General features: G+C 36.9%; 1 protein-coding gene across 4 annotated transcripts in view; it reads left to right on the top strand.

Annotated features, from left to right (window-relative positions):
* Positions 1 to 12,894, top strand: part of PTPN4 (protein tyrosine phosphatase non-receptor type 4) — a 107,769-nt gene that overhangs the window by 61,765 nt on the left and 33,110 nt on the right. For all 4 annotated transcript variants that reach the window (XR_008975049.1, XM_057430352.1, XM_057430350.1 and 1 more), the window contains 2 exons: positions 4,552 to 4,615; positions 11,270 to 11,442. Coding sequence is in view for 3 of the 4 variants with exons in the window: in XM_057430352.1 (XP_057286335.1) it covers positions 4,552 to 4,615; positions 11,270 to 11,442 (237 nt within the window). In the remaining variant the exon portion in view is untranslated. The remainder of the gene's footprint in view (positions 1 to 4,551; positions 4,616 to 11,269; positions 11,443 to 12,894) is intronic.

Genomic DNA, 12,894 nt, shown 5'->3' on the forward strand with positions numbered 1-12,894 from the left:
AGAGAAATTTAAAAAAAGCTACGGCATAGCGTGCTATCCACAGACAGATACAACTGAACATGATAAACATTTGCCTGTAAGCATTCAAGGGAAAGTAAGCCTGAGACAATTATGGAGCATGTAAGTTTTCAGTGTCCATGGTTACTTGGATAAATTAAAAATAGATCTTGCAATGGGAAGTTTGAAGCTACTGTACTACTCAGTCAGACCCGCCTTTGTATTAGTGACACATAGTAAGAAAGATACCTTTCATTTGGTAAGAGTTCTGAAGTGTTAGAGCCGTTTCTGGGTTAAGGCTGCTTTATAAATGCAATACTGTAATAATCAGGAAGGTTTTAATTCAGACTGCTTTTACTGCTGTTATTTTTGGGAAAACATTAGTAGAAATCTGTTCTATAAAACACACCAGTAAATTACTGAGTGCGTACAATATAAGTCATAATTAAGCTACATGCCTCTACTGGAAGCTAGAGGTTTCTGTGAGCTCTGCTTCATATTGTTTGTATGCCAAGAATGCTGATCTAAATTCTTAGTGTGGTTTTGTGTGTGTGTGTAATTACTTAAACAGTTCTTCTTTGTGTTCAACTATATCAGCTGACATGGGGGATATTAATTTCTTCCTGTGAATGCTATAGTACCAACATAAAAAAAAAAGAAAATAGAACCAAACCACACCCCCGTCCGCCTTGTCCTATTATAGGCTTTCTTTTTCTATGAGTAATAACGTGAAATGTCAGTTCTTGCAGTATAGCTCAGTAACAGACCTATTACCTTTCCTTTTTATCCATAGTCAGGCAGCTGCTCCAGTGATACCAGTACTGATACTTTTTCTTCTCACTTCCATTTACTCTTGCTCCTGTGCACCTGAAGCTGTGTAATGTCTTCCCAGTGCTTTATGGCTACAGCGAATGTTTAGATATCCCTTTTTCAGTACTCCTGAGATGAGTTTTGGGACAAGTGAGAGGGTAGACACACATGTATGTGAGAAGAAATAAAGGTTTAACTGTATAGCTCAGAAGAATTAAGTAAAATGCCTTTATCCTCTCCCTCTTAATTTGAGATTATATCTAAATTGCATATTATGGACCTTATGATCCTGGAGAGAAATGAAACAGGAGGGAGACAAGGCAGGAGTAAGGCAAAACAAAAGAGACTGCCTTTTATCCAGTGTGTCCTAATTTGATCTTCCTGTATTGTGGGTAATTTCTCATTTCCCCAGACAGTGCTACCAGGCACAGTGACCTGTGAATATGGGGAGTAGATTTTGCCTTTGAAAAGCATGGAGTACCTCAGCATTTCCTTTATCACTAGATCACCTGTTTACCAGTGGAGACAGGCTTTCCTTTGTCTCTCTTCTGTGGTCTCTGTCCACTTTGAAAGCTTTGTTGCCTTTTACATCCATTGCCAGTTGTAATTGCAGTTGAGTTTTGGATTTCCAAGTTTTATCCTTGAATGCCTAGGTGGTACTTCTGCGTTCCTTCTTGGTCGTTTGATCCTGCTTCCATGTCCTGTACGCTTTCTTTTGTGTTCTAGTCAGCAGTTCAGAGTTTACCCAAGTTGGCCTCCTCACATACTGGCGTATTTTCTAGCATGTTGGGATTGTACTGAATTGAAAAGATTGTCCTTTTAGATTGGCTATCTCTCCTCAGTTCCTGTGCCTCAAAACGCAGCTTCCAAGGGATTTTACCTACTAAAGCTCTAAGCAAGCTGGAATTTCTGCTTCTGAACTCCACAGTGGTTTAGTTTATTGCATCCCTCCTCACTGCCCTCAGGATCTTTAGTTTCACCGTCTCACAGCTGCTGGAGCAAAGTTTGTGTTTGCTAAATCTGGACAGTCTTTCCTTGTTTGTGAGTTGTGATACCAAGAGTATCTTTGCTAGCTGACCAGTCCAAAATCTGTGTCCGAGGAGTCTTGGACAAGAAATTTGCTGGATTGCTTGTGTCCTGCCTTATCAGGGAGGGTTGGTGAAGTCCCTAGTGAGATATCATGAGACTCCTTCCACGTGTTTGAGTACAGTCTTCACTTTAGATAAAGACTTTTACATATCTCTTCATTTAAAAGATGTATCTTATAATTTAGGATGTCTGAGGTGACTGGAAAATTCTACCAGGAAAATATTTTTTTTATGCCTGCTTGTTCTTACCCTTTTCTTTGGATACGCACCATTGCCAAGAGTTGGAGAAAGAAAACACAGGCAGACATGCGTTTACTTTGACTGGATATGGATATACTTATTGAATGACTAGCAAGGTATTAGCAGTGCATATGAACTCTGTATTTTTTTTTAATAGCTGAGATTCAGCTTTGCTGAGTCATTTCTTTATACTTGAACAGTGACTTTTGCAGTTTGATTTAGACCTTATTTGCTCATGTTACAGTTTTGAGTCCGTTCCAGATGCTTTCAGGCTTAAAAGTCAGCTGACCTCACTGCCTAAATTATGGGGTAAGATTAAAAACCAGTATGTGTAGCTTCCATCCTTATCATACTCCCCGAGTCTGTAAATCACTAAAGGCAGTTATTTCTTTAGCACAAGAGGGAAAACAAAGAGTAAAACTTAGTAATATATTTTTATAAACAGAATAATTTTGATTTTTATTGTCAGGTTTTCTGTTGGCATGCTAAGCATCTGAGATGTTGTAGAGCATGTGCAGCTCAGTTTTCAGAAGAGGTATATGTTAAAATGTTCTTTTAATTGCTCTGTACTCAAAAATTTTGGAAAATTAATCCTGACCTACTTCTGGTTAACTGCATCCTAAATAGCCTCATGAATCTTTTTTTTCTGTTTATTTCCACAGTCGAACTGCTATAATCATAGAACCATAGAATCGCCTTCATTGGAAGGGACCTTAAAGGTCATCTGGTTCCAACCTCTCCCTGCCATGGGCAGGGATGTTAGTCCCTAGTCACTAATGTTCATCCCATCCAGCAAATTTAAGACTCATCCCTAATTATTCTGAAGTGATTGTCAGAGGAGGTGCTAAGAAAATTGCTGCACTGCTTGCTTTTTTTTCTTTTTATAACTAATGGCAAACCTAGGAAAGAAAAGATAAATAGGAAAAGATTTCAATAAGCATAATGTAAAGGCTGATATTTACAGACTGCTTGTATGTTATTAGAGATAGAAATTCTCTTAGTGAATTAGAACATCAAAGATAGGTTCCTCTCTGAATAATCCCCTGGAGAAAAATTTAGCCATTTGCTTTATTTAAGATTCTATATATCTATTTCTATATATAGTTATCCAACTTAGGTGTCAGTGTTTTGATTCTCATCCTTCCTAGTCCGGAGGGTTTTTTATTCAGTAAGTTGATTAATATGCAAGTAATAATTCCAGTCTTTATTAATGTCCCTGTATATTCTTCATTAATAAGTTTATGATGAAAATTGTAACACTGTCTTCACTGATGTGTTGGGTTGTTTTTTTTTTAATTATGGGGTTGGTTTTGGTTTGGGTTTTTTTGTTTTTGTTTTTTTTTGGCTTGCTTTTTTGGGGGTGGGGGGGACTTTTCTTTTCTTTTCTTTTTTTTTCTTTATTTTGTAGCTTCACCAAAGCCCATATAATAGCTTGAAGTACAGGGACCATCAGATTACAGTTCAGATTAGTAAGGGTGCTCTGTATAAACATGCTGTCTAAAAGGTTGATTTTAAGTCCTGAAGAGTTTGCAGTGTAATTTCCTGCAAGGTAGCTGTGTGATCCAGATTGTCTTTTGCTTTGAGTTTCATGACAGTTGTCAGCGAAATCTCCTTTGAGTGACCAAAATAACACTCCTCTATATTTAATAAAGGATGCACATTATCTTAATATTGCATTTCCTTGAAAAAGTATGTAATTAGATTGTGATGGAAATATGGCCTGTCTTTTCCCATTTAGCATAACTAGCATTGCAGTGACTATGCAAAATTGTCTGGAGTTCCTGTCAGCATCTCATAAGTTTATAGACAACCTACAAGATGAAAAGATCTGTAGGCTGATTTTTCCCTGTCATGTGATATTTTAAATGTTTTTTTCCTCCTTACAGTGTGATAATTTTTTTTTCTTTGTTTTTAACTTGATAAATACAAAGATTGTAAGTCTTTATCTCTGTGCTTTTGTCTTAGCTATTTTACTAAAACAAGTTCTGGTTATATTTAAAGGCATATAAGAACCTAGAGAAAGAATGTCTTTCAGGAATCATGTGAAGTTGAAAGTTGGGTTTTTTTTTCATATTTTAAAGGATAATGAAAGCGGTCTCAGAAAAGAGAACATCTGGTTGGAATGACCTGGGGATTGGAATAGCTCTTTGGAACTGGGAAAAGATATTTAAATTAGCAACTGTCTTGGGTTTAGGGTAGAAACAAGGGAGTTTGATAAATGACTTAAATATAGGTCTTACAAATTTCAGATTATACAAGCTATTTTATGTAATCTTTGATATTTAATTTTTTGTCATTGGAAATTAAATGAAATCTGTTCTCTCTAGAAAGTGTATTTTCAGTAGGTGTATTTAAGCCTTTAACCATGACTCAGTATATTAAGTGTTTAAATACTGTGATTTTATTTTTCATTTAGGTTGAAGATTGTAAAAATTTCTTTTAAGTGCAAGCAGTTTTTTATTCAACTTAGGAAAGAATTGGTGAGTACTGCTTTAAATATCATAAAAATGAAAGCAACGAAATCACTCCATACCATATGCCTGCATTATACTGGCTGATACTATGTTGATTCTTGCCTTTATCTGCAATTAAAAGTTCAGTTTCACCAACCTTCCAGCTATTTCAGTTTTTAAGTGGACCATTACAGTGCTTCATACTTCTTTCTTCCATTTAATTTGCCTTATATTTTAGATATGTTTAGTTTTACATTTGTGTACAGGAAATGCAACTTGCTTATATGAGACAAACATTGAAAAGGTTGAAAGTAAATCAATGTTAAATTTAAATTCCATAAGAAACCAAATTAAAACTAAAGGTAATTCTTAATGCTGCTTCAGTTGTGCATGTGCTTGTAAGGAAATGTTTCATTAAAACATGCTGATTTGCATTATTCAGATTTAGTAATACAAGTTGGCAGTATTACTTATATTTAAACAGAAGAGGTAAGAAAGTCTTTGCAGTTTTATATTGCATATGGCAATTTTTTATGCTTACTTCTAAGTTTGGGGAAAAAGTTGAAGCTTTCTGTGAAGAACATGTAGGTTTCACTGCTTGTGGTGTGTGTTTGCTACCCTGTGAAGTACTGCAGGACCACTGCACATTTAATTCAGCAAGAAATGGATTGTTCCATGCCTCCAAGAGATTAGTCTAAACCCAATACAGTTGTATCACTGGGAAAAGATGGAGAAATTAATTAAAAATATGACTATGTGATTAACTCATCAGATTAGCTAGAAGGTTTTGTACAGTTCTTACAGCTTAAAGGATTTGAAGACCTGAAATGCAGACTTACTGACTAGATAAAAAAGGTGTATTCTAGGTAGAAATACATCCTGAGTATTATAGGACTATTCCAGATTTAGAGACAATATGGTTAAACAAGAAAAATGTAAGGAGGAAATACCTGTTATGACAGATCAGGGTAATGGCTGGTGACTAGTACTGATACTGAAAATAGGAGTCAGGTGTATCCCTTAAAAGCAGGTTCTTTAAAATGAGGCCCAGGAGTTTGCAGTTTTCACAAATGGAACTACCTGGTCACATGCAGACACCTTGTTCTGAATTAGTTAGCAGGAGAGGTTTAACCTGTGTGCCTTGGAATAGTGTGTGGAGCTATCAGTTCAGAAGTAGAATCAGACGAGTTAGAGGATTTTGAAGTAATTCTTCAAAGAAAGAAATTCTTCTGGAGAAAGAAACGGATTTTAGATATTACATGAAATAAATGAGAATACCTGTAAATGTGAAAAATACCTGTAAATGTGAAAAAAAAAAAAAGGGATGATACAGAAGGGTGGAGGGAATATTTCAGAGAAATACCAGAGACACAGGTATTTCCTATTACCCTACAGGAGCTATATGCTAGTTCTCAAAGGTAAACCAATCTCTGAAAGACCAGATGTCAATTTTGTCTTGATACCAGTGTGTGTAACTTCCATTACTACTGCAGGAATGTTGTATTTAGACCTGAGATAAGAATGTGGGCTTTTATTTGGAATTCAGAAACTACAAACTACAGTTGTTTTGTAAGTCAGAACTTGAGGAAAAGCCTGTGGTATCAATGTTCAGGGCCTTGAAGACTAAGATATGTAGAAGTAAAATTGGATTTGGTGTAGTACTTAAGTGTTTTCTCTTATTTTCTGGAGAAAAAAAAAATCTGCATATAATCAAAGGTAATATAATTTTTTTCTAATTTTTTTTTCTGTTCCTTGTTAATACTCTGCATATTGCTACTTGCAGCAGAATGTAGTATATGTAACTACTATAATTTCTCTTCTGAGGCATCTTATCGAAGCCAAAAAATTAAAAAGCCTTATACTGTTTTCCTTAAAACTCTATGTATCAGATGAAAACTGATGGCAAGAACTTAATTTTCATTCATTCCAAGTCATGAATATCATGAGATCAAAGCTCAAATTTGGCTTCCAAAGAAATCATACCTGAACTATTTTTTTAATCAAACCTTATATTAAAATTATTTCCAGCTATTTTCCCAGAGTAGACTTGTAGGATAAGATTCAGCTCACCTATACTCTGCTTCAGTTAAATTAAAAGAACATACTTTCGTGATAATTATCTCACTGAAGTCAGTCATTAGACTTCCTCCGTAGTAACCAGGCACATGGAAAGGGTGGAACATCTTGCATGAATTGCAAGTACGTTTTACAATGGAATAAGTTGCTCTCTGGTGGTATATGCTTACTTGTGCTTTCACACCCATTAACAATAAAGGAAGCCTAAATGACTCTCTTTAGGCAGAAGAAACTAGGTGAAGTGACTCAGTGATTGCACATTTGGTATGTAAAATAGCTTTGGTCTAGTGCTTTGACTGTATACTTAAAAGCACCGATGTGGCAGTGAAAATATATTCTTGGTATGCTGATGATGTGTTTTGAAGTTTTGTGTAAATTTATACCAAATTCTACAGCTGAATAACCATATTTATTCAGATGCAAAGCTGAGATATTATAGGGTATTAAATTAGCGGACTTGAGAGAGGAATTCTATTTTTTCAAAACTGGGCTACGTACGCTTTTAGGGATTTTTTGAATACTGTTAATGAGTATTGAGAGCTTTTAATTCCAACTGTCCTCCAAAGTGCAAGTGCCTTATCTTTTAATCATCTATTAATTTTATTCTCTGGCTTGGCATTGCTTAGAGGCATCAACATAAGTAAAGAATTATTTGCCTACTTTTAATAGATTATATCTGTGTTTAAATAAATCCCTTGAAGTCAGATGAAGCTGTCTAACATCAGTCATTTTCCACTGGTAGCATAACGTAATCTTGAATGGAAGCTGGTTATATATTCTGACAATTATATAGCTGGAGCATGCGTCCAGTGAAGTAAGTTTTCTTTCCATTGTTTGTTTATGATTTTGTGGAGGGAAAAGAATGTTTCATGTGTGACTTCTTCATCCAACATTAGAAGGTCTCTGAGCCATAATTTTAGTGGCAGGATTTTTTTCACCGTATTTTTATTTATTCTTCCAGTTCCATATGCTGCTTCCCTTCCATGCTTTGAAGCTGCTTGAGAATAATTCAGTAGTTTCATTTTTCTAGATGTTTCCATAAGATTCTCTGGTTTTAGTTAGTGGTATCCTGAGCTGTTGTAATATAAATAGCATCAAACTCATAATGCTGTGCAGCATACTTTAGTGGTCTTGATGCTTTGACAGCCAAATAAACTGTTCAAGATTTTCTTCTGCACTTTCAGAGCTCAGATGTCCACTGAAAAATTATTTGAGTCTGTAACAAAACCATACCATGTGTATTGTCCACGACCAAGGCTTGGTTTCAGTGAGTGGTCAAATATTTCTATTTGTTTATTTATATATAAAAAAATAAAATAGGTTATATATCTGAAGTTTGGGCTTAGAATTTTTTCTTCTTACTGACTTCTAGAAAGAAATTGGGCTAGAATCACAAGGTGATGTATGGGTTTCTCTGCCCAAGTACATACTTGATATTAAGTAACACTGGCATTTTTTAGATGCCTATTTGATTGTTGCCTAATCCTCTTGAAGTTTCTGTCTTGTTTTGTTTTGGTGTGTTGTTTGGTTTTTTTTTGTGAAGAGCAGATACTGTTGGTATAATCTGCATTGAATTTAAGCTTCTACAGGACTTTTTTCCACTACTTCTGCAATATCTAGAGTCTCTGGTGCATCTGCCGTTTATAAATTGCAAGTCATTTTGTCTCTGAGATGGGGTAGGGAATTTTTGCATTGTTCTGGTATTTTTCTTTGCTTAGGCAAAGTGAAACAGACCCCCTAGAGAGTATGTTTTCCAGCCCAGTTTCTGGCCTCACCAGTAAGAGGTCTGCTCTGAATCCCCTGTTTCAAGCCATGGAGTGGCTTGTGTTGGATGGGACCTTTAAAGATCATCTAGTTCCAACCCCTCTGTTATTGGCAGGGACACCTTAACTCGACCAGGTTGCTCAAAGCCCCCGTCCAGCATGGCCTTGAGCACTGCCAAGGATGAGGCAGCCGCAGCTTTTCTGGGCAGTCTGTTCCAGTGTGTCACCACGCTCATAGTGAAGAATTTCTTCCATTTGTCTCATCTAAATCTACCCTCTTTCAGTTTAAAGCGATTCCCCCTTGTCCTGTCACTACACATCCTTGTAAAAAGTCCCTCTGCAGCTTTCCTGTAGGCCCCCTTTAGGTACTGGCTGCTATGAGGTGTCCCTGGAACCTTCTCTTTTTCAGGCTGAATAAGCCCAACTCTCTGAGCCTGTTGTCGTAAGAGATGAGCTCCAGCCCTCTGATCATCTTCATGGCCCTCCTCTGGACTCAGTCTGATAGGTCCACATTGTTCTTATTTTGAGGGCCCCAGAGCTGGATGCAGTACTGCAGGTGGGGTCTTACAAGAATGGAGTCGAGGAGAATCACGTCCTTCTGCCTGCTGGCCACACTGCGTTTCCTGCAGCCTGCATATGGTTGGATTTCTGGGCTGCAGTTCCAACTGCTTCACTCTTCTCCCTCTCTATATTAAGCAGACTATTTTCCTCTCTCTAATAGGAACCATGGACACAATTAGTAAGACAGTAATTTCAGAGCAGAATCCAACTGTAACTCCCTGAGGTTGTCTTCTAACACTGTCTCAGCAGACCTAAGGCCCTGAAATACCTGTATGTCATTGTCCTACAGAGCATTCAGCATCTTCCTGGAGTCTTGTGCTATAAAAACATTCCCATAGGATGCAGTATAACCATCCTGTTATTTTGTGTGCTTTTGGCTGAAGTACGTGGACACTATGAACGTTGCCTTGGGGTCTTATGCTGACCTCTCATTGTTTCAAGCCTACGATTTTCAAGGAAAACAGTGGCAATCTTAGGCTAAGTCCAGCTACAATACAGCAGTAGAGCCAGGGCTTGCACTCCAGAGTCATCAGCAAAGATTAATTTCAAGTGCCAGACTTATGTTTTGGTATTACAGAAGCTGCAGGTATGGACAGGAGAAGGATGGGTGCACTTAGGAGCCAATATCTTATACTCTTCTGTAGCTTAAAGATGGATTCGTAGCTGTAATTAAGATGAAGGGAAGGGTCTGAGAAACACTTCTCTCTGCACTGCAATGAAAGCCTTAAAAGCTATGAATAGAACTATTGTTGAAGTACCTTTAAAGCTCTAACACACCAAGTTCCTGTGAAAGTGCTGTTTCGCATTACAATTAAGCTGATCTAGCTGCAGCTCCTTCTCATCATGATACCAGCTCCTCCTTCATGCTTCATGCCTGATCTAATGATCAGATGGTGCCATGAGAATCAGATCAGCTCCTTCTCTGGAATACAAAATAGGGGGAACAGCAGGGATTTTATTTTTCCCCAACCCATAATTATAATGCTTTGAGTGACATGAAAATGTATGATCATCAGTTCATATAATGTGTCAAATTCTCTTTTCAACAGTGTAAAAGTCTGACAGAGCATTAAAATTTGCTACATCATGAGAACTTCCTGTTGGAACTTAACATCTGAGCTGGCTCATCCTTTACTGTATCCAGATGAGGCAGTTCATAATTTTACATAGTTAGTTGGTCTCTTGCAGAATAGCAATGTATCTTGTTTATATTATTGTACATTTACTTTGTTCATAAAGCCTTTTCTAACTGAATAGGTAATGGATTTAATTTGTTTTGTTAACATGTCTAGAAAATACAGGGAACAGCTGTCAATACCTGGAAATTAAGAGAATGTAGCACATTTTTTAAGTTGAAATAAAGTATCAGGTTTTAGTTTCTTGGATGTAATTTCTTGAATTTCACCAATAGATACTCAGGACTTGATGTTTACTCTTTAAATCCATTTTATTGTTTACCCTTCATCATGCAGCTGAAAATACAGTGCTGTTCTTAGCTGTTGGTCATGAGGACTTCCCAAATACAACACTGGGAGAAGAGTTGCAGGTCTCTGCCCTGGTATTTCAGCAAATCTAAAGATGAGCAGACCAGCAAATGTGTAACTTGGAAAAGGAGTTACTGCTAAGTGGAAACAGTTCAGGTGTGCTGAATGTTGGGAAGGATTTAGTACTGTGAAGAGAAAGCAGAGTGCTGATGGTGTTTTTTGACCTACAAAGATTGTAATCAAGCTCCCTCAACAGGCAGAATAGCTTAGCTTGTTTTGCACTTTTGCCTCTTTGCTTTACCAGGAATCGAATTAATCATTTAGAAGCGTGAACATCAGTTGCTCTCAAGATCAGTACCTGGTCCCAATTTGTAATTGGCACATGTGTGTGGTAGTTCCTCGCCTTAACTTCGGGAATCTTGAACCAGGGAATCATGTTGCTTCAGAATTCTTTAATCAGAGAAATGTTTTAATGCAGCTTGGGTCCTGGCTTTTGGGACCATTTCCATCTATTTGCTTCAGTATCACTACACTGACTGTTAACCTTTTAACAGGCTCAGTAAAAAAAAAATTGTTTAAAGAACATATTTTTAGAGGGTTTATTATCTTAAAAATACTTAAGAGGTATTTTTAAAGGGTTTATAATCCATAAAATTAATGTAAAAGTAGAGAACCACCTCAAAAACCATAATGTAAAAAAATAATAATTAAAATAACCCAAATATAACAGTATCTATCTTAATTTCAGAAGTAACTGGGCATAATTTTTATCTGACATAAATTTTTCTCATTTTTAGCATGAATCTAGAGAAACGTTACTAGGATTCAATATGGTGAATTACCGCGCATGTAAGAATTTATGGAAAGCTTGTGTGGAGCATCACACATTCTTCCGTTTGGACAGACCGCTCCCCCCTCAGAAGAACTTTTTTGCACATTATTTCACTTTGGGTTCCAAGTTCCGGTACTGGTAAGTGCTAATTTGAAATACATGCAAAAGAACATAAGAGAACAGGCAACACATTAATGAACATAGGGAATAATTTAGAATCTGTATGAAGAGGTGTCATAATTCAAGCAGCTTTTGAATCCTGCAACTGCCCCCTTCCCCTGCTGGCCTAAGTTTCAAATGTTGTCAGTAACTCTCTAGGCTATCTTGAAAATATAATTATTGTATTACTGGGGGTTGTTATGGAGTTAGTACTCTTGAGATTGTCTCACAGGCTGCTTTTGCCTGCTTACCTGCTGGGTTATGTTTATCTTAAAAACGTTGTCTCAGAAATTCAGAGTCTTTGACCTGGTGTTTTTGAAAATTGATGGATCTCAGATCTTTTCGCAGCAACAAACCAGACCTAAATAAAGGTCAAGCAGAAATAAAGGAAAAGAAGCTTATACAAGTAAAGCCCACTTAAGCTAGATGCATACAAATAGGAACTAGGTGAAAACAAAAGACATGTATTTTCTTCACCAAAGCCAGAAGTTTAGAAAATAAGGATGAAGTCCATAAATTTTTTAAGGGTGAACTTTATATACGAAAAGCTTGGAGATACAAAGAATGCTGTGGAATGACTATAATCCCCAAGTATAATTTTTATTCTAACGATGGAATGGGTGGTGTTGGGTTTTAGTGTTTTACGCTTTTTACAAAAAAAAAAAAAAATCTCAGTTCAGGAACTGAGTTAACTGTCTCTGCGAGTCATGCAGCTTGCCAATGGCTTAAATAGTGCCAGAAGTAGAGAATAATAGAATCCATCCAGAATGGCAACAGTGTCTGTGACGTATGAAGAGAGATGATGAAAAGCTGGAAAACACAATAACAGACTATTTCTGTTACCCTTGTGAATTGCATAAATATATAAAGAGGAAAGTAATTCAGTGGCTAAATTTTTATGCCATCTGTGCTTTTGACCAGCATTCACAGCACCCATTTGAGAAACAGCATTCTGTGATCCTGAACAGTATTTGAGACTTGATTCAATGTTGCTGTAGTGAATTTTGGGGAGCTTTTTCATTTCTTTAAAGATTTTGAATTTGAATCATTGTGGTTACTATTACAGAAAAGCTCTTTGATGATGACATTCAACTTATGTTAATGTAAGATGAAAAGGGAAACTGCATAAAAATGAAGAAGGTCATTAAAGTTAATGAAGCAGCCAAAAGGCTAGAATTTCTGCAAGTAGTTTGAGAGGTTGTTTGGAGGCAGCATAATAGTAGTAACTCGCACACAAGGAGAGGTTAAGGGCACTGGGTTTGTTTAACCTAGCAAAGAGGACGCTAAGGGGAAAAGCAAGAGGGTTAGCAAGGCTAACGCTACTTCAGGGGCAGTGTCAGAAATGGTGGAGACAAACCTGTGCTGGCAATGACAGCTGGTAGAACAAGGGGCAGCATCCACAAGTTTTACCCGGAAGGTTGTAGCTGTAAA

This window comes from Pezoporus wallicus, unplaced genomic scaffold (genome assembly GCF_028554395.1).
Source record: "Pezoporus wallicus isolate ANWC-B61680 ecotype Strahan unplaced genomic scaffold, APGP_CSIRO_Pwel_v1 contig_5261, whole genome shotgun sequence".
Lineage (NCBI taxonomy): Eukaryota > Metazoa > Chordata > Aves > Psittaciformes > Psittacidae > Pezoporus > Pezoporus wallicus.